Genomic DNA, 25,384 nt, shown 5'->3' on the forward strand with positions numbered 1-25,384 from the left:
GCCCTTTCCTCTCTCTGTCAGAAATATGCCCACATGCGGCAGTCCCAGTTCGGGGGCTCCAAGCCCTACTACACGTCAGTGCTATGGTGGAGCGGTGTGGTTCTCATGGGGGTCGGGGAGCTGGGGAACTTTGCAGCCTACGGCTTCGCTCCAGCCTCCCTCATCGCGCCACTGGGCTGTGTTTCAGTCATAGGTAAGACACAACCCCTTTTTAGACATTTCTTTTAGTATTATTGTTTATTTATGTAGATTTTCTGTACAATTTTATATCATTTCTTGCATTAAGCATCAATATGAAACTCCTCTTATATTGCTGCTTTCCTGGTAGAATTTACCTGAATAAGCACAGGTTTAGGATTAGCTTGCCCTCCCCAATCCTGACCATAACCCTCAGGGGGGAAAAACACAAAACTGACCTCGGATCATGATGCAGCGTCTAGAAAAACGCCCTAATATACCTCCAGGTGACACATCCCCATTTAGCCAATCAGATGGCTTGCTGGTTCTGTAACCAACCAATCCCTGTGAAGCCATTCTCTACCCGGCAGGTGCAGCTGTCACCTGTTCAGTGTAAACATTCTAATGGCAGGTTAAATATTCACCTTCGGGTGCAGTCCTCTCTTTGTCCTAGCCTGGTCCCAGATCTGTTTGTGCTGTCTTGCCAACTCTTAAGGTCATTGTCGGGCATTTGGCCATAGGACCTGGGAGCAGGCTAGGGCAATATGGCCAAAATATCAAATCACTGTATTTTTTTACTTTTTTGATGATATTTTATGTTTTTGAATAATAAAAGTTCTAAATGTGCTTTATGAGTAGGTCGTGACCCTAGGGTGGCAACACATACCTTCTAAGTGATGTCAACGGGTCTCTCTCCATTCTGATTGTTTTATACTGTTCAATTCAACTTTAACCCAAAAATAATTTTCAGCATTTTCATCAATTTCTGCATTTCCTCATTTTGAGATAGTTTCCACACTGCCACGTAGGGCTGCAGGATATGGGCTAAAATAATCTAGGCCTTATTTTGAACCAAAAGTTGTAAATACGATTTGACTTGGGTGAACTGTTGGAAGATGAACAGTCTATTAGATCAATAGATCCATTTTAGAGGAGATTCTAAGGAAAGAAACAAGTTAGGAGGTTTCATTGTGTGACAAACTTCACAGTAATGTGTTGTTATTATGTGTCTCAAAGCTCATATCAATGTCAGTCTATAGATCAGATTGTATGGTGGCTTTTGAGACCATTGGGGTTCAGCTTCTTTGACCTTCCTTTTGAGTTCCTGGGAGTTAGAATGACTGAGTGACAGTGTTACTGCGATGTGCAGGTGAGGCTGTAGGTTTGTAAACCACGTATGATAGATTGATATTTCTACACTGCAGGTCACATAGTATTCAGGTGACTGAATCTATGACGGTAGACGTCATACATTACATTATGTAAAGAAAATGGGAGATCTTAAAATGTCTGTCTTTCTCTCTTTTTTCCAGCCAGTGCAGTCATCTCTGTGGTGTTCCTTAAAGAGACGCTACGAGCCTCTGATATTGTTGGTAAGTTTATACACACACCACACACACACACACACACACACACACACACACACACACACACTCATTGCCCTAATCAAACCCCTCAGGACATAATCATTGTGATATTGATAAAGATGAGTGTTCTGATTTTAGGTATGAGTTACAAAACATTATGTCTGGTTGACGTGGTGGAGGAGAGAGCAGCTGGCTAGTAACTCTATGTAAATATTAGTTCTATTAGTGTGGTTAGTCAGAGATGGAGAGCAAACATTAACTCTGAAGCTTAATACTGATTAAACAGATCCTACGCTGACATATGATGAAGCTTAGTACTGATTAAACAGATCCTACGCTGTCATATGATGAAGCTTAGTACTGATTAAACAGATCCTACGCTGTCATATGATGAAGCTTAGTACTGATTAAACAGATCCTACGCTGACATATGATGAAGCTTAGTACTGATTAAACAGATCCTACGCTGTCATATGATGAAGCTTGATACTGATTAAACAGATCCTACACTGTCATATGATGAAGCTTAGTACTGATTAAACAGATCCTACGCTGTCATATGATGAAGCTTAGTACTGATTAAACAGATCCTACGCTGTCATATGATGAAGCTTAGTACTGATTAAACAGATCCTACGCTGTCATATGATGAAGCTTAGTACTGATTAAACAGATCCTACGCTGTCATATGATGAAGCTTAGTACTGATTAAACAGATCCTACGCTGTCATATGATGAAGCTTAGTACTGATTAAACAGATCCTACGCTGTCATATGATGAAGCTTGATACTGATTAAACAGATCCTACACTGACATATGATGAAGCTTAGTACTGATTAAACAGATCCTACGCTGTCATATGATGAAGCTTGATACTGATTAAACAGATCCTACGCTGTCATATGATGAAGCTTGATACTGATTAAACAGATCCTACACTGACATATGATGAAGCTTAGTACTGATTAAACAGATCCTACGCTGTCATATGATGAAGCTTGATACTGATTAAACAGATCCTACACTGTCATATGATGAAGCTTAGTACTGATTAAACAGATCCTACGCTGTCATATGATGAAGCTTAGTACTGATTAAACAGATCCTACGCTGTCATATGATGAAGCTTAGTACTGATTAAACAGATCCTACGCTGTCATATGATGAAGCTTAGTACTGATTAAACAGATCCTACGCTGTCATATGATGAAGCTTGATACTGATTAAACAGATCCTACACTGACATATGATGAAGCTTAGTACTGATTAAACAGATCCTACGCTGTCATATGATGAAGCTTGATACTGATTAAACAGATCCTACGCTGTCATATGATGAAGCTTGATACTGATTAAACAGATCCTACACTGACATATGATGAAGCTTAGTACTGATTAAACAGATCCTACGCTGTCATATGATGAAGCTTGATACTGATTAAACAGATCCTACACTGTCATATGATGAAGCTTAGTACTGATTAAACAGATCCTACGCTGTCATATGATGAAGCTTGATACTGATTAAACAGATCCTACGCTGTCATATGATGAAGCTTGATACTGATTAAACAGATCCTACACTGTCATATGATGAAGCTTAGTACTGATTAAACAGATCCTACGCTGTCATATGATGAAGCTTAGTACTGATTAAACAGATCAGTTCCACTGTGCCATATAATCCTCAGGTGAATAGGATGGTTCAATACTCCTGTGATTCTCTTCCTAACCTACAGGTGGTGCACTAGCAGTGATGGGGACCTATCTCCTGGTCACCTTTGCCCCCCACACCTCCACCCACATCACTGCTCACCTGGTCCAAAGATACGCCGTCAGCTGGCACTTCCTGATTTACCTGGTACGTACTCGAACCAAAACCCTAACCCACACCTGGTATGTATTCAAACCATAACCCACACCTGGTATGTACTCAAACCCACACCTGGTATGTACTCAAACCCACACCTGGTATGTACTCAAACCATAACCCACACCTGGTATGTACTCCTCAAACCAGGTTTTTAGAAATTGTAGCAAATGTATTAAAAATAAAAAAACATAAATACCTTATTTACATATGTATTCAGACCCTTTGCTATGAGACTCGAAATGGAGCTCAGGTGCATCCTGTTTCCATTGATCATCCTTGAGATGTTTCTACATCTTGGTTGGAGTCCACCTGTGGTAAATTAAATTGATTGCACATGATTTGGAAAGGCACACACCTGTCTATATAAGGTCCCACAGTTGACAGTGCATGTCAGAGCAAAAACCAAGCCATGAGGTCGAAGGAATTGTCCGTAGAGCTCCGAGACAGGATTGTGTCGAGGCAAAGATCTGGGGAAGGGTACAGAAAAGTCTGCAACATTGAAGGTCCCCAAGAACACAGTGGCCTCCAGCATTCTTAAATGGAAGAAGTTTGGAACCACCAAGACTCTTCCTAGAGCTGGCCGCCCGGCCAAACTGAGCAATCGGGAGAGAAGGACCTTGGTCAGGGAGGTGACCAAGAACCCGATGGTCACTCTGACAGAGCTCCAGAGTTCCTCTGTGGAGATGGGAGAACCTTCCAGAAAGACAACCATCTCTGCAGCACTCCACCAATCAGGCCTTTTATGGTAGAGTGGCCAGACGGAAGCCACTCCTCAGTAAAAGGCACATGACAGCCCCCTTGGAGTTTGCCAAAAGGCACCTAAAGACTCTCAGACCATGAGAAACAAGATTCTCTGGTCTGATGAAACCAAGATTGAACTCTTTAGCCTGAATGCCAAGCGTCATGTCTGGAGAAAACCTGGTACCATCCCTACAGTGATGCATGGTGGTGGCAGCATCATGCTGTGGGGATGTTTTTCAGCGGCAGGGACTGGGAGACTAGTCAGGATCGAGGGAAAGATGAAAGGAGCAAAGTACAGAGAGATCCTTGACGAAAACCTTCTCCAGTGCGCTCAGGACCTCAGACTGGGGCAAAGGTTCACCTTCCAACAGGACAACGACCCTAAGCACACAGCCAAGATAACGCAGGAGTGGCTTCGGGACGACAAGTCTGAATGTCCTTGAGTGACCGAGCCAGAGCCTGGACTTGAACCCAATCTAACATCTCTGGAGAGACCTGAAAATAGCTGTGCAGCGACGCTCTCCATCCAACCTGACAGAGCTTGAGAGGATCTGCAGAGAAGAATGGGAGAAACTCCCCAAATACAGGTGTGCCAAGCTTGTAGCATCTTCCCAAGGAGACTCAAAGCTGTAATCGCTGCCAAAGGTGCTTCAACAAAGTACTGAATACTTTCTGAATGCCCTGAATATGTACTCTTCTCACCCCTACTAATACCACATATTTTAAATGTACTCTTCAAACCGCTGCTAAAACTACAATATATATGTACATATACAGTACCAGTCAAAAGTTTGGACACACCTACTCATTCCAGGGTTTTTCTTTATTTTTACTATTTTCTACATTGTAGAAAAGTAGTGAAGACATCAAAACTATGAAATAACACATATGGAATCATGTAGTAACCAAAAAAGTGTTAAACAAATGAAAATATATTTAATATTTGAGATTCTTCAAATAGCCACCCTTTGCCTTGACGACAGCTTTGCTGTAACAGTACTCTGTTACTATGATCAGATATCCATGATGCTGGCTGAGTACTCTGTTACTATGATCAGATATCCATGATGCTGGCTGAGTACTCTGTTACTATGATCAGACATCCATGCTGCTGGCTGAGTACTCTGTTACTATGATCAGATATCCATGATGCTGGCTGAGTACTCTGTTACTATGATCAGATATCCATGATGCTGGCTGAGTACTCTGTTACTATGATCAGATATCCATGATGCTGGCTGAGTACTCTGTTACTATGATCAGATATCCATGATGCTGGCTGAGTACTCTGTTACTATGATCAGACATCCATGATGCTGGCTGAGTACTCTGTTACTATGATCAGATATCCATGATGCTGGCTGAGTACTCTGTTACTATGATCAGATATCCATGATGCTGGCTGAGTACTCTGTTACTATGATCAGATATCCATGATGCTGGCTGAGTACTCTGTTACTATGATCAGATATCCATGATGCTGGCTGAGTACTCTGTTACTATGATCAGATATCCATGATGCTGGCTGAGTACTCTGTTACTATGATCAGATATCCATGCTGCTGGCTGAGTACTCTGTTACTATGATCAGACATCCATGATGCTGGCTGAGTACTCTGTTACTATGATCAGATATCCATGATGCTGGCTGAGTACTCTGTTACTATGATCAGATATCCATGATGCTGGCTGAGTACTCTGTTACTATGATCAGACATCCATGATGCTGGCTGAGTACTCTGTTACTATGATCAGACATCCATGCTGCTGGCTGAGTACTCTGTTACTATGATCAGATATCCATGATGCTGGCTGAGTACTCTGTTACTATGATCAGATATCCATGATGCTGGCTGAGTACTCTGTTACTATGATCAGATATCCATGCTGCTGGCTGAGTACTCTGTTACTATGATCAGATATCCATGATGCTGGCTGAGTCCCCCGTGTGTGTTTGGCAGAGCTCTTTACTTGAACAGATGGGGTAGACATCAGTGTTGTAAAATGAATGGATCAGGTCTGGAGAGAGAGATTATCACTTTGACTGTGAGACACTTTGAGAGGGACTGTTTATGGAAATCCTTTCAGTATTATTAATGTTTTGTCGGTTTTGTATCACCTCCCTCCCTCTCTCTCTCTCTCTCTCTCTCTCTCTCTCTCTCTCTCTCTCTCTCTCTCTCTCTCTCTCTCTCTCTCTCTCTCTCTCTCCTCTCCTCTCCCCCCTCCCTATCTCTCTCCCTCCCTCTCCTCTCCCCCCTCCCTATCTCTCTCCCTCCCTCTCCTCTCCCCCCTCCCTATCTCTCTCTCTCTCTCCCCCCTCCCTATCTCTCTCTCTCTCTCTCTCCCTCTCTCTCCTCTCCCCCCTCCCTCTCTCTCCTCTCCCCCTCCCTCTCTTCCCTCCCCCCCTCTCTCCTCTCCCCCTCCCTATCTCCTCTCCCCCTCCCTCCCCCCTCTCCCCCTCCCTCTCTCTCCTCTCCTCTCCCTCTCCAGTCTCTAGAGGTCATAGTGTTTTCTATCCTGCTCTATCTGTACAAGAGGAGGAATATCAAGCATATAACCATAGTGATGCTGCTGGTGGCTCTGCTGGGTAAGAACTCTGACAGGGACAGACATTATGGGGGATCAGGGGTGGGTTTGGTTATCACTTTTCAGAATGGGACTCCAGGAAATAGTTAGTATGTTTGTAAAGTCGTCCCTGTTGTTTTAGCCTCCCTGACGGTGATCTCAGTGAAAGCTGTGTCTGGGATGATCACTGAGTCTATAAACGGACCTCTCCAGCTCACCTACCCCATCTTCTACGTCATGGTAGTGGTTATGGTGGCCTCCTGTGCGTTCCAGATAAAGTAAGTCCAATGTTTCTCCGCTTCCCCTGACAGCAGATTTAATTAGCATTTTCCCATTTCTAAAGAGTATTGAAGAAAATGTGAAGTGTAAACGTTTATTGGACATTGTGACCTTGACAGGGCAGAACTGTGATGGGATGTATCGCCAGTATTATGGGATGTATCGCCAGTATTATGGGATGTATCGCCAGTATTATGGGATGTATCGCCAGTATTATGATGGATGAATCCACTGTGTGATGGGATGTACAGTGAGGGATAAAAGTATTTGATCCCCTGCTGATTTTGTACGTTTGCCCACTGACAAAGACATGATCAGTCTATAATTTTAATAGTAGGTTTATTTGAACAGTGAGAGACAGAATAACAACAAAAAAATCCAGAAAAATGCATGTGAAAAATGTTATAAATTGATTTGCATTTTAATGAGGGAAATAAGTATTTGACCCCTCTGCAAAACATGACTTAGTACTTGGTGGCAAAACCCTTGTTGGCAATCACAGAGGTCAGACGTTTCTTGTAGTTGGCCACCAGGTTTGCACACATCTCAGGAGGGATTTTGTTCCACTCCTCTTTGCAGATCTTCTCCAAGTCATTAAGGTTTCGAGGCTGACGTTTGGCAACTCAAACCTTAAGCTCCCTCCACAGATTTTCTATGGGATTAAGGTCTGGAGACTGGCTAGGCCACTCCAGGACCTTAATGTGCTTCTTCTTGAGCCACTCCTTTGTTGCCTTGACCGTGTGTTTTGGGACATTGTCATGCTGGAATACCCATCCACAACCCATTTTCAATGCCCTGGCTGAGGGTAGGAGGTTCTCACCCAAGATTTGACGGTACATGGCCCCATCCATCGTCCCTTTGATGCGGTGAAGTTGTCCTGTCCCCTTAGCAGAAAAACACCCCCAAAGCATAATGTTTCCACCTCCATGTTTGATGGTGGGGATGGTGTTCTTGGGGTCATAGGCAGCATTCCTCCTCCTCCAAACACGGCGAATTTAGTTGATGCCAAAGAGCTCCATTTTGGTCTCATCTGACCACAACACTTTAACCCAGTTCTCCTCTGAATCATTGATGTTCATTGGCAAACTTCAGATGGCCCTGTATATGTGCTTTCTTGAGCAGGGGGACCTTGCGGGCGCTGCAGGATTTCAGTCCTTCACGGCGTAGTGTGTTACCAATTGTTTTCTTGGTGACTATGGTCCCAGCTGCCTTGAGATCATTGACAAGATCCTCCCGTGTAGTTCTGGGCTGATTCCTCACCGTTCTCATGATCATTGCAACTCCATGAGGTGAGATCTTGCATGGAGCCCCAGGCCAAGGGAGATTGACAGTTCTTTTGTGTTTCTTCCATTTGCCAATAATCGCACCAACTGTTGTCACCTTCTCACCAAGCTGCTTGGCGATGGTCTTGTAGCCCATTCCAGCCTTGTGTAGGTCTACAATCTTGTCCCTGACATCCTTGGGAGAGCTCTTTGGTCTTGGCCATGGTGGAGAGTTTTGAATCTGATTGATTGATTGCTTCTGTGGACAGGCGTCTTTTATACAGGTAACAAGCTGAGATTAGGAGCACTCCCTTTAAGAGTGTGCTCCTAATCTCAGCTCGTTACCTGTATAAAAAGACACCTGGGAGCCAGAAATCTTTCTGATTGAGAGGGGGTCAAATACTTATTTCCCTCATTAAAATGCAAATCAATTTATAACATTTTTGACATGCGTTTTTCTGGATTTTTTTGTTGTTATTCTGTCTCTCACTGTTCAAATAAACCTACTATTAAAATTATAGACCGATCATGTCTTTGTCAGTGGGCAAACGTACAAAATCAGCAGGGGATCAAATACTTTTTTCCCTCACTGTAACTACAGTATTATGATGGATGAATCCGCTGTGTCATTGTCACCAAGGTCATAATAGCATTCACATGGCCCTCAGAGGGAGTTGGAAGGCCTCTCTGTAATCTGTCCTTCACTGTTCTCAGGTTATAATAGCATTCACATGGCCCTCAGAGGGAGTTGGAAGGCCTCTCTGTAATCTGTTCTTCACTGTTCTCAGGTCATAATAGCATTCACATGGCCCTCAGAGGGAGTTGGAAGGCCTCTCTGTAATCTGTCCTTCACTGTTCTCAGGTTATAACAGCATTCACATGGCCCTCAGAGGGAGTTGGAAGGCCTCTCTGTAATCTGTCCTTCACTGTTCTCAGGTCATAATAGCATTCACATGGCCCTCAGAGGGAGTTGGAAGGCCTCTCTGTAATCTGTCCTTCACTGTTCTCAGGTCATAATAGCATTCACATGGCCCTCAGAGGGAGTTGGAAGGCCTCTCTGTAATCTGTCCTTCACATGGCCCTCAGAGGGAGTTGGAAGGCCTCTCTGTAATCTGTCCTTCACATGGCCCTCAGAGGGAGTTGGAAGGCCTCTCTGTAATCTGTCCTTCACATGGCCCTCAGAGGGAGTTGGAAGGCCTCTCTGTAATCTGTCCTTCACTGTTCTCAGGTCATAATAGCATTCACATGGCCCTCAGAGGGAGTTGGAAGGCCTCTCTGTAATCTGTCCTTCACTGTTCTCAGGTCATAATAGCATTCACATGGCCCTCAGAGGGAGTTGGAAGGCCTCTCTGTAATATGTCCTTCACTGTTCTCAGGTTATAATAGCATTCACATGGCCCTCAGAGGGAGTTGGAAGGCCTCTCTGTAATCTGTCCTTCACTGTTCTCAGGTCATAATAGCATTCACATGGCCCTCAGAGGGAGTTGGAAGGCCTCTCTGTAATCTGTCCTTCACTGTTCTCAGGTCATAATAGCATTCACATGGCCCTCAGAGGGAGTTGGAAGGCCTCTCTGTAATCTGTCCTTCACTGTTCTCAGGTCATAATAGCATTCACATGGCCCTCAGAGGGAGTTGGAAGGCCTCTCTGTAATATGTCCTTCACTGTTCTCAGGTTCCTAAATCAAGCCATGAAGATGTTCGATGCCACGGAGGTTGTTCCCATCAACTTTGTGTTCTTCACTGCCAGTGCCATTACAGCAGGTACGTTAGTTAAGCAGAACTCTGAGCAGCAACCTGTCACCAGGAGGTTCATATTCTTTATAGATTCATGTATCCTCTTCATCATTCACAGCTGATTACCAGTGGTACCTAGTGTTAATCTTTCAGCTGAACATTTCTAGTGTTGATTTCGGAGTTAAATGAACTCTAAGTATTCAATTAACACTCAGTGGTGTAAAAAAAAACAGTGTTGGTGTTAATGACCAGCGTTGGTGTTAATGACCAGCGTTGGTGTTAATAACCAGTGTTGGTGTTAATGACCAGTGTTGGTGTTTAATGACCAGTGTTGGTGTTTAATGACCAGTGTTGGGTGTTAATGACCAGTGTTGGTGTTTAATGACCAGTGTTGGTGTTTAATGACCAGTGTTGGGTGTTAATGACCAGTGTTGGGTGTTAATGACCAGTGTTGGTGTTTAATGACCAGTGTTGGGTGTTAATGACCAGTGTTGGTGTTAATGACCAGTGTTGGTGTTAATGACCAGTGTTGGTGTTAATAACCAGTGTTGGTGTTAATAACCAGTGTTGGTGTTAATGACCAGTGTTGGTGTTAATAACCAGGGTTGGTGTTAATGACCAGTGTTGGTGTTAATAACCAGTGTTGGTGTTAATAACCAGTGTTGGTGTTAATGACCAGTGTTGGTGTTAATAACCAGTGTTGGTGTTAATAACCAGTGTTGGTGTTAATAACCAGTGTTGGTGTTAATAACCAGTGTTGGTGTTAATAACCAGTGTTGAGTGTGAGAGTGTGATTGTGTCAGTTTGACTCTGTGGAGAGTAAAACATGACCATAAATACCACACCCAGAATTAGCAAATTTCCCAGTATGCTCTACTGCAGGTAGACATTTTTAGAATTGTTTTTAATGTGTTTTTGCATGTACACTGATTGATTAATCTTATGCTACACAAAGAAAAATAACATTCATTTTTCTAAACTAATCCAATCAGTTGGTTAGATTTTATTTTGCACCTGTTACTGAAATGGTTGTTCCAGTTTAAATGGCTTAGGTAGTCTCCTCACACTGTTCCCTGACAGTCATTCTGAATGCAGGATGCAGAATATAATTCCAACTCTTGGATGTCCTAACTCTGGCAGGATTCCAATAGGCTCTTGGATGTCCTAACTCTGGCAGGATTCCAATAGGCTCTTGGATGTCCTAACTCTGGCAGGATTCCAATAGGCTCTTGGATGTCCTAACTCTGGCAGGATTCCAATAGGCTCTTGGATGTCCTAACTCTGGCTGGATTCCAATAGGCTCTTGGATGTCCTAACTCTGGCTGGATTCCAATAGGCTCTTGGATGTCCTAACTCTGGCTGGATTCCAATAGGCTCTTGGATGTCCTAACTCTGGCTGGATTCCAATAGGCTCTTGGATGTCCTAACTCTGGCTGGATTCCAATAGGAATTACACATCACTTTGCAAGCCAGCATAATGTGACTTGCAGGCCTGATGTGGCCTATAAACCAGGCCATCAAAGGCCTTATGATATATTTTAATTAGGGGTGTAACGATCCATCTACTACATCGATGTATCGATTTATATTCCTATGATCCGACTACATCGATCTGTGCTCGGCGAGTTGGCCTTTTGGACAACATATATCGATCTAACATCGTTTTAAAATGTAATAAATCGATTGTATCGATACTAGGAAATAACCCATTGGATTTAAGCACGTCAGACTTTATATGGATGTTTTTTCTTAGCACTTTTAATGATAAAGGCTTTAAACATTACTCGATTCAGTCTGCCTATCCGTGACGTCATCGCCCCACGCCAGCAGCAGCGCAAAGGCGCCAAGACAACAAAACATAGCATGGCGGACGACAGAGGAGAAGCCGACGAGCGAGAAATTATCAAGCCACCATTGCGGTCCTTACAAGAAACAGGAATCTAGGAAACTTCACCTGCACTGTCCAGTATCCAGGTATTTATTTCAGTCACACTGGTTGAATTTTTGGCTAAAAGGTTACTGAATCGATTTCAAGTCACTGAATCGTTTCGGATCGTATCGTTCTAAATGAACCAATATCGTCCTTGAATCGTATCGACAACCACGAATCGTGATACAAATCGAATTGTTGTTAAAACGAATCGTTACACCCCTAATTTTAATGTATTGTCCTAAAGAGTTTATTTAATTTTAATGATCATCTACGCCTAGAAACTCACTTGGTGAAGTCCACAGGACTGAAAATGAACGAGTTCAACAACCAATGCCTCTGTCACTAACAGATACATTCATTAGTCCACATTAGTAACTCTACAATTCACTCAAAGGAAATTATATTGGAGGCATTGCTTTCAATTAGTTGTTTTTGGTCACCCGTGAGTGGAAGTGTTGTACCCGTTTTTAAATGGTCTATGGTTATGTTAATGACATGTCTGCTGCCAGTCCTGAAGTCTTTATAAATGCTTACATAAGAGCATGTGGCAAAGATACGGACCTCTTTGCATAATGGTTATTATATTATATATGGTGTTATTGCATAACATCATTGGTACAAACTATATACACTTCCTAGTGTTAATACTACAGGATATGAAGTGTTATTTCTTAACACTGACAAAGTGTAACAGCATCAGCACTAAACACAGTCTTAATTTAACACAAAAAAGTGTGGGACCTGTATAGACATTGGCCCAGTGTTCAATTTAACACTGTCGGTGTTGATGTAACACTGGAGAATTTGCTGTGTTTCATCTTTATAAAAACAGACACTGTTTTCAACGCTCTCCAATATGCAAGGTAGTGTACCAAAACCTTCCACAACCTTTTCAGCTATTTATCCCTAGCAGCAATAGAAGAGTGGCACGATAGCAGGAGGATGATTCACCCTCTAGCCACCTCTATGACCCTGTAGACAGCATTATTATGTTCCTCTAGCCACCTCTATGACCCTGTAGACAACATTATTATGTTCCTCTAGCCACCTCTATGACCCTGTAGACAGCATTATGTTCCTCTAGCCACCTCTATGACCCTGTAGACAACATTATGTTCCTCTAGCCACCTCTATGACCCTGTAGACAACATTATGTTCCTCTAGCCAGCTCTATGAACCTGTAGACAACATTATGTTCCTCTAGCCACCTCTATGACCCTGTAGACAGCATTATTATGTTCCTCTAGCCACCTCTATGACCCTGTAGACAGCATTATGTTCCTCTAGCCACCTCTATGACCCTGTAGACAACATTATGTTCCTCTAGCCACCTCTATGACCCTGTAGACAACATTATGTCCTCTAACCAGCTCTATGAACCTGTAGACAACATTATGTTCCTCTAGCCAGCTCTATGAACCTGTAGACAACATTATGTTCCTCTAGCCACCTCTATGACCCTGTAGACAACATTACTATGTTCCTCTAGCCACCTCTATGAACCTGTAGACAGCATTATGTTCCTCTAGCCACCTCTATGACCCTGTAGACAGCATTATGTTCCTCTAGCCACCTCTATGACCCTGTAGACAACATTATGTTCCTCTAGCCACCTCTATGTTCCTGACATCGCCTGTCTATTTGCATCCCCTGACCTCTCAGCCAGCCAGACCGTTGTGTTGTCAGCCTCATCAATAGCACCATGACTAGGATAGAGTGGATGTGTTTAGACTGCAATAGGGAGGGGATGAATGAACGGCCAATACAGTAATCAATCATGTGAGGGGCGCCGTTGGATGGAGGCAGGTTTCGTCTGAAATGGCCACCTACTCCCTTTTAAGTGCACTACTTTTGACCAGAGCCCTGGTTAAAAGTAGTGCACTATATAGGGAATAGGGTGCAATTTGTGACGCACCCCAGGAGTTACAGGGGGGATCCCTGAGCCAGACATATCACCCATCCATCTCTCAGCAAGATCTATAATAATACCTTAGTAGAAAGGGAGTTTATACTAATACTCTGTGAGTATTACAGTTGAGATGTTTTGGTTCCTATAGCTCTGCTGTGATAACGGCCTGGGGTAACATCAGTCTATGGGTAACATCAGTCTATGGGTAACATCAGTCTATGGGTAACATCAGTCTATGGGTAACATCCTCAATGATGTTGACTCACTGATGTGAGCTAGGGAACCAGCACGTTTTCATCAACACTCACAAATGTTCATGTCTCTCCATTTCTTTCTCTCTCTCTGCCCCCTCTCTTTCTCCCCCCTCTCTCTCTGCCCCCTCTCTCTCCGCCCCCTCTCTTTCTCCCCCCTCTCTCTCTGCCCCCTCTCTTTCTCCCCCCTCTCTTTCTCCCCCCTCTCTCTCTGCCCCCTCTCTTTCTCCTTCCCCTCTCTCTGCCCCCTCTCTCTCTGCCCCCTCTCTCTCTCCCCCCTCTCTTTCTGCCCCCTCTCCCTCCCCCCTCTCTTTCTGCCCCCTCTCTCTCTCTGCCCCCTCTCTTTCTCCCCCCTCTCTTTCTCCCCCCTCTCTCCCTCTTCCTGGGGACTCTAGAATCACTGCTGTCCCTTTTTAAATGGTCCAACAGAATCACTCCGTCTTGCTCACTCTGTTTTCCCATCTCTGGAGGACTCATCTCTGTTACTCTGTTCTGTTATTCTGCGAGGCTGACTCCGTGCAACTCCACTGAAAACCTCAGAGCCTAAGTCTGAATCCCAAATGGCACCCTATTCCCTATATAGTGCGCTGCTTCCTATGGACCCTAGTCAGAAGTAGTGCACTAAATAACGACTAGGATGCCATTTGGGATGCAGTCAAAAGGTTTAATGTTCATGGCCTGGTGCTCCATACTAGAGTTGATCCTCCAGATATGGACAGCTGCTTCTCTCTCTCCTCTGATGTTGTTGCTGTTAAAAAACGGCTTTTCTTTTCTTTTGCAGGAATAGTATTTTACCAGGAATTCCATGGGTTGGCTTTGCTCAATATATTCATGTTTCTCTTAGGGTAAGTAGTATGCAAGACCCCAACAGTACTGTCTTATTAGGAATACAGGCCATGACGTTCCTCTGAATACAGGCCATGACATTCCTCTGAATACAGGCCATGACATTCCTCTGAATACAGGCCATGACATTCCTCTGGATACAGGCCATGACATTCCTCTGAATACAGGCCATGACATTCCTCTGAATACAGGCCATGACATTCCTATGAATACAGGCCATGACATTCCTCTGAATATAGGCCATGACATTCCTCTGAATACAGGCCATGACATTCCTCTTAATACAGGCCATGACATTCCTCTGAATACAGGCCATGACGTTCCTCTGGATACAGGCCATGACATTCCTCTGGATACAGGCCATGACGTTCCTCTGGATACAGGCCATGACATTCCTCTGGATACAGGCCATGACATTCCTCTGGATACAGGCCATGACGTTCCTCTGGATACAGGCCATGACATTCCTCTGGATACAGGCCATGACATTCCTCTGAATACAGGCCATGACATTCCTCTGAATACAGGCCATGACATTCCTCTGAATACAGGCCATGACATTCCTCTGAATACAGGCCATGACGTTCCTCTGAATACAGGCCATGACATTCCTCTGAATACAGGCCATGACATTCCTCTGAATACAGGCCATGACATTCCTCTGAATACAGGCCATGACATTCCTCTGAATGTGATATCCAGAGTAGGGGCTGTGGATACTCCATAAATTTCTGTCCCTGTATCTGGTTACTCTTAATGTAGTTAGAAGTACACCGTCCCAAAGAACTCCAGAGAACATATCACTCCGTTGAGGGTTCAGATAACTCCAGTAGAGTCAATTTAACCCCAAAAAGGTTACACTGTGATTCCAGCTCTCCTTGATTTAGTGTGATAGCTGAACATAACCCTCTCTCTGAACTCTTCCAGCTCTCCTTGATTTAGTGTGATAGCTGAACATAACCCTCTCTCTGAACTCTTCCAGCTCTCCTTGATTTAGTGTGATAGCTGAACATAACCCTCTCTCTGAACTCTTCCAGCTCTCCTTGATTTAGTGTGATAGCTGAACATAACCCTCTCTCTGAACTCTTCCAGCTCTCCTTGATTTAGTGTGATAGCTGAACATAACCCTCTCTCTGAACTCTTCCAGCTCTCCTTGATTTAGTGTGATAGCTGAACATAACCCTCTCTCTGAACTCTTCCAGCTCTCCTTGATTTAGTGTGATAGCTGAACATAACCCTCTCTCTGAACTCTTCCAGCTCTCCTTGATTTAGTGTGATAGCTGAACATAACCCTCTCTCTGAACTCTTCCAGCTCTCCTTGATTTAGTGTGATAGCTGAACATAACCCTCTCTCTGAACTCTTCCAGCTCTCCTTGATTTAGTGTGATAGCTGAACATAACCCTCTCTCTGAACTCTTCCAGCTCTCCTTGATTTAGTGTGATAGCTGAACATAACCCTCTCTCTGAACTCTTCCAGCTGTCTGCTCTCTTTCCTTGGAGTCTTCCTGATAGCCAGAGACAGACCCAAGATCAAGACTCAAGACAAAACCTTTATAGCCATGGGAAAAATCCCAGGTAACAATTCACTTCTCTTACAACCAATAGAAATGGATGAGACCATTTTTTGTAATAATATAACAAAATAAAAACATTTATTTAATATCCAAGACTATACATTTCTACAAGGAAACACATCAACCATTTGTCTAAACGAGTTGCATTTGAAATGGTTGCATTGTATTTGAACAAGGTATTTCACTGCTGTGTGTAGTCTGTTAACATGGTGTTACTGAACAAGGTATTTCACTGCTGTGTGTAGTCTGTTAACATGGTGTTACTGAACAAGGTATTTCACTGCTGTGTGTAGTCTGGTAACATGGTGTTACTGTGTGAATGTGTAGTGAGTGGGTTTGGTCTAAACTAACCTAGCAGGCGTAAAGGAAACGGCTGAAACTAGATCCCCTACATCAGTGTCTCCCAACCCTGGTCCTCCAGTACAACCCAACTGTACACATGTTTATTGTAACCCTGGACAAGCACACCTGATTTAACTTGTCAACTACAGTGGCTTGCGAAAGTATTCACCCCCCCTTGGCATTTTTCCTATTTTGTTGCCTTACAACCTGGAATTAAATTTGATTTTTTGGGGGGATTTACACAATATGCCTACCACTTTGAAGATGCAAAATATTTTTTATTATGAAACAAACAAGAAATAAGACAAGAAAACTTGAACGTGAATAACTATTCACCCCCCCCCCAAAGTCAATACTTTGTAGAGCCACCTTTTGCAGCAATTACAGCTGCAAGTCTCTTGGGGTATGTCTCTATAAGCTTGGCACATCTAGACACTGGGATTTTTGCCCATTCTTCAAGGCAAAACTGCACCAGCTCCTTCAAGTTGGATGGGTTCCGCTGGTGTACAGCAATCTTTAAGTCATACCACAGATTCTCAATTGGATTGAGGTCTGGGCTTTGACTAGACCATTCCAAGACATTTAAATGTTTCCCCTTAAAACACTCGAGTGTTGCTTTAGCAGTATGCTTAGGGTCATTGACCTGCTGGAAGCTGAACCTCCGTCCCAGTCTCAAATCTCTGGAAGACTGAAACAGGTTTCCCTCAAGAATTTCCCTGTATTTAGCGCCATCCATCATTCCTTCAATTCTGACCAGTTTCCCAGTCCCTGCCGATGAAAAACATCCCCACAGCATGATGCTGCCACCACAATGGGGATGGTGTTCTCTGGGTGATGAGAGGTGTTGGGTTTGTGCCAGACATAGTATTTTCCTTGATGGCCAAAAAGCTCAATTTTAGTCTCAACTGACCAGAGTTCCTTCTTCCATATGTTTGGGGAGTCTCCCACATGGCTTTTGGCGAACACCAAACATGTTTGCTTATTTTTTCCTTTAAGCAATGGCATCTTTCTGCCCACTCTTCCGTAAAGCCCAGATCTGTGGAGTGTACGGCTTAAAGTGGTTCTATGGATACAGTGGGGAGAACAAGTATTTGATACTGTCGATTTTGCAGGTTTTCCTACTTACAAAGCATGTAGAGGTCTGTAATTTTTATCATAGGTACACTTCAACTGTGAGAGACGGAATCTAAAACAAAAATCCAGAAAATCACATTGTATAATTTTAAAGTAATTAATTTGCATTTTATTGCATGACATAAGTATTTGATCACCTACCAACCAGTAAGAATTCCGGCTCTCACAGACCTGTTAGTTTTTCTTTAAGAAGCCCTCCTGTTCTCCACTCATTACCTGTATTAACTGCACCTGTTTGAACTAGTTACCTGTATAAAAGACACCTGTCCACACACTCAATCAAACAGACTCCAACCTTTCCACAATGGCCAAGACCAGAGAGCTGTGTAAGGACATCAGGGATCAAATTGTAGACTTGCACAAGGCTGGGATGGGCTACAGGACAATAGGCAAGCAGCTTGGTGAGAAGGCAACAACTGTTGGCGCAATTATTAGAAAATGGAAGAAGTTCAAGATGACGGTCAATCACCCTCGGTCTGGGGCTCCATGCAAGATCTCACCTCGTGGGGCATTAATGATCATGAGGAAGGTGAGGGATCAGCCCAGAACTACACGGCAGGACCTGGTCAATGACCTGAAGAGAGCTGGGACCACAGTCTCAAAGAAAACCATTAGTAACACACTACGCCGTCATGGATTAAAATCCTGCAGCGCACGCACGGTCCCCCTGCTCAAGCCAGCGCATGTCCAGGCCAGTCTGAAGTTTGCCAATGACCATCTGGATGATCCAGAGGAGGAATGGGAGAAGGTCATGTGGTCTGATGAGACAAAAATTGAGCTTTTTTGGTCTAAACGCCACTCGCCGTGTTTGGAGGAAGAAGAAGGATGAGAACAACCCCAAGAACACCATCCCAACCGTGAAGCATGGAGGTGGAAACATCATTATTTGGGGATGCTTTTCTGCAAAGGGGACAGGACGACTGCACCGTATTGAGGGGAGGATGGATGGGGCCATGTATCGCGAGTTCTTGGCCAACAACCTCCTTCCCTCAGTAAGAGCATTGAAGATGGGTCGTGGCTGGGTCTTCCAGCATGACAACGACCCGAAACACACAGCCAGGGCAACTAAGGAGTGGCTCCGTAAGAAGCATCTCAAGGTCCTGGAGTGGCCTAGCCAGTCTCCAGACCTGAACCCAATATAAAATCTTTGGAGGGAGCTGAAAGTCCGTATTGGCCAGCGACAGCCCCGAAACCTGAAGGATCTGGAGAAGGTCTGTATGGAGGAGTGGGCCAAAATCCCTGCTGCAGTGTGTGCAAACCTGGTCAAGACCTACAGGAAACGTATGATCTCTGTAATTGCAAACAAAGGTTTCTGTACCAAACATTAAGTTCTGCTTTTCTGATGTATCAAATACTTATGTCATGCAATAAAATGCAAATGAATTACTTAAAAATCATACAATGTGATTTTCTGGATTTTTGTTTTAGATTCAGTCTCTCGCAGTTGAAGTGTACCTATGATAAAAATTACAGACCTCTACATGCTTTGTAAGTAGGAAAACCTGCAAAATCGGCAGTGTAGCAAATACTTGTTCTCCCCACTGTAGATTCTCCAATCTCCGCTGTGGGTTGGGCTGTTGGGGGGGTACTGGAGGACCAGGGTTGGACTGTTGGTGGGTACTGGAGGCCCAGGGTTGGACTGTTGGGGGGGTACTGGAGGACCAGGGTTGGACTGTTGGGGGGGTACTGGAGGACCAGGGTTGGACTGTTGGGGGGTACTGGAGGACCAGGGTTGGACTGTTGGTGGGTACTGGAGGACCAGGGTTGGACTGTTGGGGGGGGGGGGGGTACTGGAGGACCAGGGTTGGACTGTTGGGGGGTACTGGAGGACCAGGGTTGGACTGTTGGTGGGTACTGGAGGACCAGGGTTGGACTGTTGGGGGGGGGGGGGGGGTACTGGAGGACCAGGGTTGGACTGTTGGGGGGTACTGGAGGACCAGGGTTGGACTGTTGGGGGGGTACTGGAGGACCAGGGTTGGACTGTTGGGGGGTACTGGAGGACCAGGGTTGGACTGTTGGTGGGTACTGGAGGACCAGGGTTGGACTGTTGGTGGGTACTGGAGGACCAGGGTTGGACTGTTGGGGGGGGGTACTGGAGGACCAGGGTTGGACTGTTGGGGGGGGGGTACTGGAGGACCAGGGTTGGACTGTTGGGGGGGTACTGGAGGACCAGGGTTGGACTGTTGGGGGGTACTGGAGGACCAGGGTTGGACTGTTGGGGGGTACTGGAGGACCAGGGTTGGACTGTTGGGGGGTACTGGAGGACCAGGGTTGGACTGTTGGGGGGTACTGGAGGACCAGGGTTGGACGGTACTGGAGGACCAGGGTTGGACTGTTGGGGGGTACTGAAGGACCAGGGTTGGACTGTTGGGGGGTACTGGAGGACCAGGGTTGGACTGTTGGGTGGGTACTGGAGGCCCAGGGTTGGACTGTTGGGGGGTACTGGAGGACCAGGGTTGGACTGTTGGGGGGGGGGGGTACTGGAGGACCAGGGTTGGACTGTTGGGGGGTACTGGAGGACCAGGGTTGGACTGTTGGGGGGGTACTGGAGGACCAGGGTTGGACTGTTGGGGGGTACTAGAGGACCAGGGTTGGACTGTTGGTGGTACTGGAGGACCAGGGTTGGACTGTTGGTGGGTACTGGAGGACCAGGGTTGGACTGTTGGGGGGGGGGGTACTGGAGGACCAGGGTTGGACTGTTGGTGGGTACTGGAGGACCAGGGTTGGACTGTTGGGGGGGGGGGGGGGGGTACTGGAGGACCAGGGTTGGACTGTTGGGGGGGTACTGGAGGACCAGGGTTGGACTGTTGGGGGGTACTGGAGGACCAGGGTTGGACTGTTTGGGGGGGGGGGGGTACTGGAGGACCAGGGTTGGACTGTTGGGGGGGTACTGGAGGACCAGGGTTGGACTGTTGGGGTACTGGAGGACCAGGGTTGGACTGTTGGTGGGTACTGGAGGACCAGGGTTGGACTGTTGGTGGGTACTGGAGGACCAGGGTTGGACTGTTGGGGGGGGTACTGGAGGACCAGGGTTGGACTGTTGGGGGGGGTACTGGAGGACCAGGGTTGGACTGTTGGGGGGGTACTGGAGGACCAGGGTTGGACTGTTGGGGGTACTGGAGGACCAGGGTTGGACTGTTGGGGGGTACTGGAGGACCAGGGTTGGACGGTACTGGAGGACCAGGGTTGGACTGTTGGGGGGTACTGAAGGACCAGGGTTGGACTGTTGGGGGGTACTGGAGGACCAGGGTTGGACTGTTGGGTGGGTACTGGAGGCCCAGGGTTGGACTGTTGGGGGGTACTGGAGGACCAGGGTTGGGACTGTTGGGGGGTACTGGAGGCCCAGGGTGGACTGTTGGGGGGGGGGTACTGGAGGACCAGGGTTGGACTGTTGGGGGGGGGTACTGGAGGACCAGGGTTGACTGTTGGGGGTACTGGAGGACCAGGGTTGGCTGTTGGGGGGTACTGGAGGACCAGGGTTGGACTGTTGGGGGGGGGGGGGGTACTGGAGGACCAGGGTTGGACTGTTGGGGGGTACTGGAGGACCAGGGTTGGACTGTTGGGGGGTACTGGAGGACCAGGGTTGGACGGTACTGGAGGACCAGGGTTGGCTGTTGGGGGGTACTGGAGGACCAGGGTTGACTGTTTGGGGGGGGGGGGGGTACTGGAGGACCAGGGTTGGACTGTTGGGGGTACTGGAGGACCAGGGTTGGACTGTTGGGGGGTACTGGAGGACCAGGGTTGGACTGTTGGGGGGGTACTGGAGGACCAGGGTTGGACTGTTGGGGGGGGGGGGTACTGGAGGACCAGGGTTGGACTGTTGGGGGGTACTGGAGGACCAGGGTTGGACTGTTGGGGGGGGTACTGGAGGCCCAGGGTTGGACTGTTGGGGGGGTACTGGAGGACCAGGGTTGGACTGTTGGGGGGGTACTGGAGGACCAGGGTTGGACTGTTGGTGGGTACTGGAGGACCAGGGTTGGACTGTTGGGGGGGGGGTACTGGAGGACCAGGGTTGGACTGTTGGGGGGGTACTGGAGGACCAGGGTGGACTGTTGGGGGGTACTGGAGGACCAGGGTTGGACTGTTGGGGGGGGGGGGGTACTGGAGGACCAGGGTTGGACTGTTGGGGGGTACTGGAGGACCAGGGTTGGACTGTTGGGGGGTACTGGAGGACAAGGGTTGGACTGTTGGGGGGGTACTGGAGGACCAGGGTTGGACTGTTGGGGGGTACTGGAGGACCAGGGTTGGACTGTTGGGGGGTACTGGAGGACCAGGGTTGGACTGTTGGGGGGTACTGGAGGACAAGGGTTGGACTGTTGGGGGGGGTACTGGAGGACCAGGGTTGGACTGTTGGGGGGTACTGGAGGACCAGGGTGGACTGTTGGGGGGTACTGGAGGACCAGGGTTGGACTGTTGGTGGGTACTGGAGGACCAGGGTTGGACTGTTGGGGGGGGGTACTGGAGGACCAGGGTTGGACTGTTGGGGGGTACTGGAGGACCAGGGTTGGACTGTTGGGGGGGTACCTGGAGGACCAGGGGTTGGACTGTGGGGGGGTACTGGAGGCCCAGGGTTGGCCTGTTGGGGGGTACTGGAGGACCAGGGTTGGACTGTTGGGGGGGTACTGGAGGACCAGGGTTGGGGGGGGGGGGTACTGGAGGCCCAGGGTTGGACTGTTGGGGGGGTACTGGAGGACCAGGGGTTGGGGGGGGGGGGGGGGGGGGGGGTACTGGAGGACCAGGGTTGGCCTGTTGGGGGGTACTGGAGGACCAGGGTTGGGGGGGGGGGTACTGGAGGACCAGGGTTGGGGGGGGGGGGGGGGGGTACTGGAGGACCAGGGTTGGGGGGGGGGGGGGGGTACTGGAGGACCAGGGTTGGCTGTTGGGGGGTACTGGAGGACCAGGGTTGGACTGTTGGGGGGGGGGGGGGTACTGGAGGACCAGGGTTGGACTGTTGGGGGGTACTGGAGGACCAGGGTTGGACTGTTGGGGGGTACTGGAGGACCAGGGTTGGACTGTTGGGGGGGTACTGGAGGACCAGGGTTGGACTGTTGGGGGGGGGGGGGTACTGGAGGACCAGGGTTGGACTGTTGGGGGGGTACTGGAGGACCAGGGTTGGACTGTTGGGGGGGTACTGGAGGCCCAGGGTTGGACTGTTGGGGGGGTACTGGAGGACCAGGGTTGGACTGTTGGGGGGGTACTGGAGGACCAGGGTTGGACTGTTGGTGGGTACTGGAGGACCAGGGTTGGACTGTTGGGGGGGGGGGTACTGGAGGACCAGGGTTGGACTGTTGGGGGGGTACTGGAGGACCAGGGTTGGACTGTTGGGGGGTACTGGAGGACCAGGGTTGGACTGTTGGGGGGGGGGGGGTACTGGAGGACCAGGGTTGGACTGTTGGGGGGTACTGGAGGACCAGGGTTGGACTGTTGGGGGGTACTGGAGGACCAGGGTTGGACTGTTGGGGGGTACTGGAGGACAAGGGTTGGACTGTTGGGGGGGGTACTGGAGGACCAGGGTTGGACTGTTGGGGGGTACTGGAGGACCAGGGTTGGACTGTTGGGGGGTACTGGAGGACCAGGGTTGGACTGTTGGTGGGTACTGGAGGACCAGGGTTGGACTGTTGGGGGGGGGTACTGGAGGACCAGGGTTGGACTGTTGGGGGGGGGTACTGGAGGACCAGGGTTGGACTGTTGGGGGGGTACTGGAGGACCAGGGTTGGACTGTTGGGGGGGTACTGGAGGCCCAGGGTTGGCCTGTTGGGGGGTACTGGAGGACCAGGGTTGGACTGTTGGGGGGGTACTGGAGGACCAGGGTTGGGGGGGGGGGGGGTACTGGAGGCCCAGGGTTGGACTGTTGGGGGGGTACTGGAGGACCAGGGTTGGTTGGGGGGGGGGGGGGGGGGGGGGGTACTGGAGGACCAGGGTTGGCCTGTTGGGGGGTACTGGAGGACCAGGGTTGGGGGGGGGGGTACTGGAGGACCAGGGTTGGGGGGGGGGGGGGGGGGTACTGGAGGACCAGGGTTGGGGGGGGGGGGGGGGGTACTGGAGGACCAGGGTTGGGGGGGGGGGGGTACTGGAGGACCAGGGTTGGGGGGGGGGGGGGGGTACTGGAGGCCCAGGGTTGGGGGGGGGGGGGGGGGGGTACTGGAGGCCCAGGGTTGGGGATTAATGTCTTCCACAGTAAACCTGTTCAGCCATCCCTCCTCCCTCTATAGCCAGTGGGAGAGGTTAGCTCTCTGTTAACATGGTGAATGTGCATTATCCCAGCGGCAGAATAACATGGTGAATGTGCATTATCCCAGCAGCAGAATAACATGGTGAATGTGCATTATCCCAGCAGCAGAATAACATGGTGAATGTGCATTATCCCAGCAGCTGAATAACATGGTGAATGTGCATTATCCCAGCAGCAGAATAACATGGTGAACGTGCATTATCCCAGCAGCAGACCACCTCTCTAATGATCTATATGTGTTGTCTCTTGTCTCTGCTACAGGGAGAAAATCTAAAGATAAGGTCCAGCCGGAGGCTAACAGCAACACATACGGATCTCTGGCAGCTAAACTCATGTGTAACAAACCTGGCCCACAGGACGACTCGTAATATCAGCCACACCTGTGTTTACCTGGACCTGTCTGTCTGTGTACCGAGATTACCTGTGTCAACACTACACACCTCTCTCCTGGGTTGCCAGACTGAATGACTGTTGTACAGGCAGGGTTACTGTATTTCCAGCAGGGTTATGACTAACGGTTGCAAAATTCCCAGATTTTCCAGAAATCCTAGTTAGAGGACAATAGGAATTCCTGCTAATTCGCTCCTGATTCCAGGAATCTTGCCCGAAGCAGGATTTCTGGAAAACCTGGACATCTTGGGAAAGTTACCAGAATTGTGCAATTATCAGGGAATTTAACTCTGGTGCTACAGATACTGAAGAGCCATCTCAGGATCCAACCCAAAATGCACTACAGGCACCAATTAAACAACTTTATTATTTCATTCTCAAGGAGGCGGCTATTTGAGGCTGTCATATTCTCTATTAACACTAAAGCAACTGTTGTTAGATCTCATTTCTGCCGAGACACTTTAATATGGTTTCTATCATTGATTTGTTAATAAACTGTAATGTGATATTTAGAGTGTTTCACGAGGTCCCTAGAAACTCTGGCCGGCAAAGCAGGTGCACCAGCGCCCTCCACTGGTCGTAACAGGAATGACTGTTTAACTACATGAGGGCATCCAGGCCAGGAGACGTCTTGGTAAATGTTAGGTGTTTCAAACGTCAGACAGAACAGCATCTGTCATTCAGAAGTTGGATATTTGTTTGCTAAAGCTAATAGCCTCAGATGCCGAGGCTTCGCTCAACAAGATGAGATTTGGAAGGATGGCCTCAACAAGA

General features: G+C 47.7%; 1 protein-coding gene across 2 annotated transcripts in view; it reads left to right on the forward strand.

The window, feature by feature from the left end:
* The window catches only part of LOC311117327 (NIPA-like protein 2), a 52,345-nt gene extending 27,224 nt beyond the window's left edge, over nucleotides 1–25,121 (forward strand). For both annotated transcript variants that reach the window (XM_084192289.1, XM_084192290.1), the window contains 9 exons: nucleotides 22–193; nucleotides 1,491–1,550; nucleotides 3,285–3,406; nucleotides 6,650–6,746; nucleotides 6,867–7,002; nucleotides 9,938–10,026; nucleotides 14,874–14,937; nucleotides 16,416–16,513; nucleotides 24,482–25,121. In XM_084192289.1, the coding sequence (XP_084048415.1) occupies nucleotides 22–193; nucleotides 1,491–1,550; nucleotides 3,285–3,406; nucleotides 6,650–6,746; nucleotides 6,867–7,002; nucleotides 9,938–10,026; nucleotides 14,874–14,937; nucleotides 16,416–16,513; nucleotides 24,482–24,588 (945 nt within the window). In that variant the 3' untranslated portion in view covers nucleotides 24,589–25,121. The remainder of the gene's footprint in view (nucleotides 1–21; nucleotides 194–1,490; nucleotides 1,551–3,284; nucleotides 3,407–6,649; nucleotides 6,747–6,866; nucleotides 7,003–9,937; nucleotides 10,027–14,873; nucleotides 14,938–16,415; nucleotides 16,514–24,481) is intronic.
* Nucleotides 25,122–25,384: the final 263 nt, after the last annotated feature.

This window comes from Coregonus lavaretus (assembly GCF_964263955.1).
Source record: "Coregonus lavaretus genome assembly, contig: HAP1_SCAFFOLD_413, whole genome shotgun sequence".
NCBI classification, from domain to species: domain Eukaryota; kingdom Metazoa; phylum Chordata; class Actinopteri; order Salmoniformes; family Salmonidae; genus Coregonus; species Coregonus lavaretus.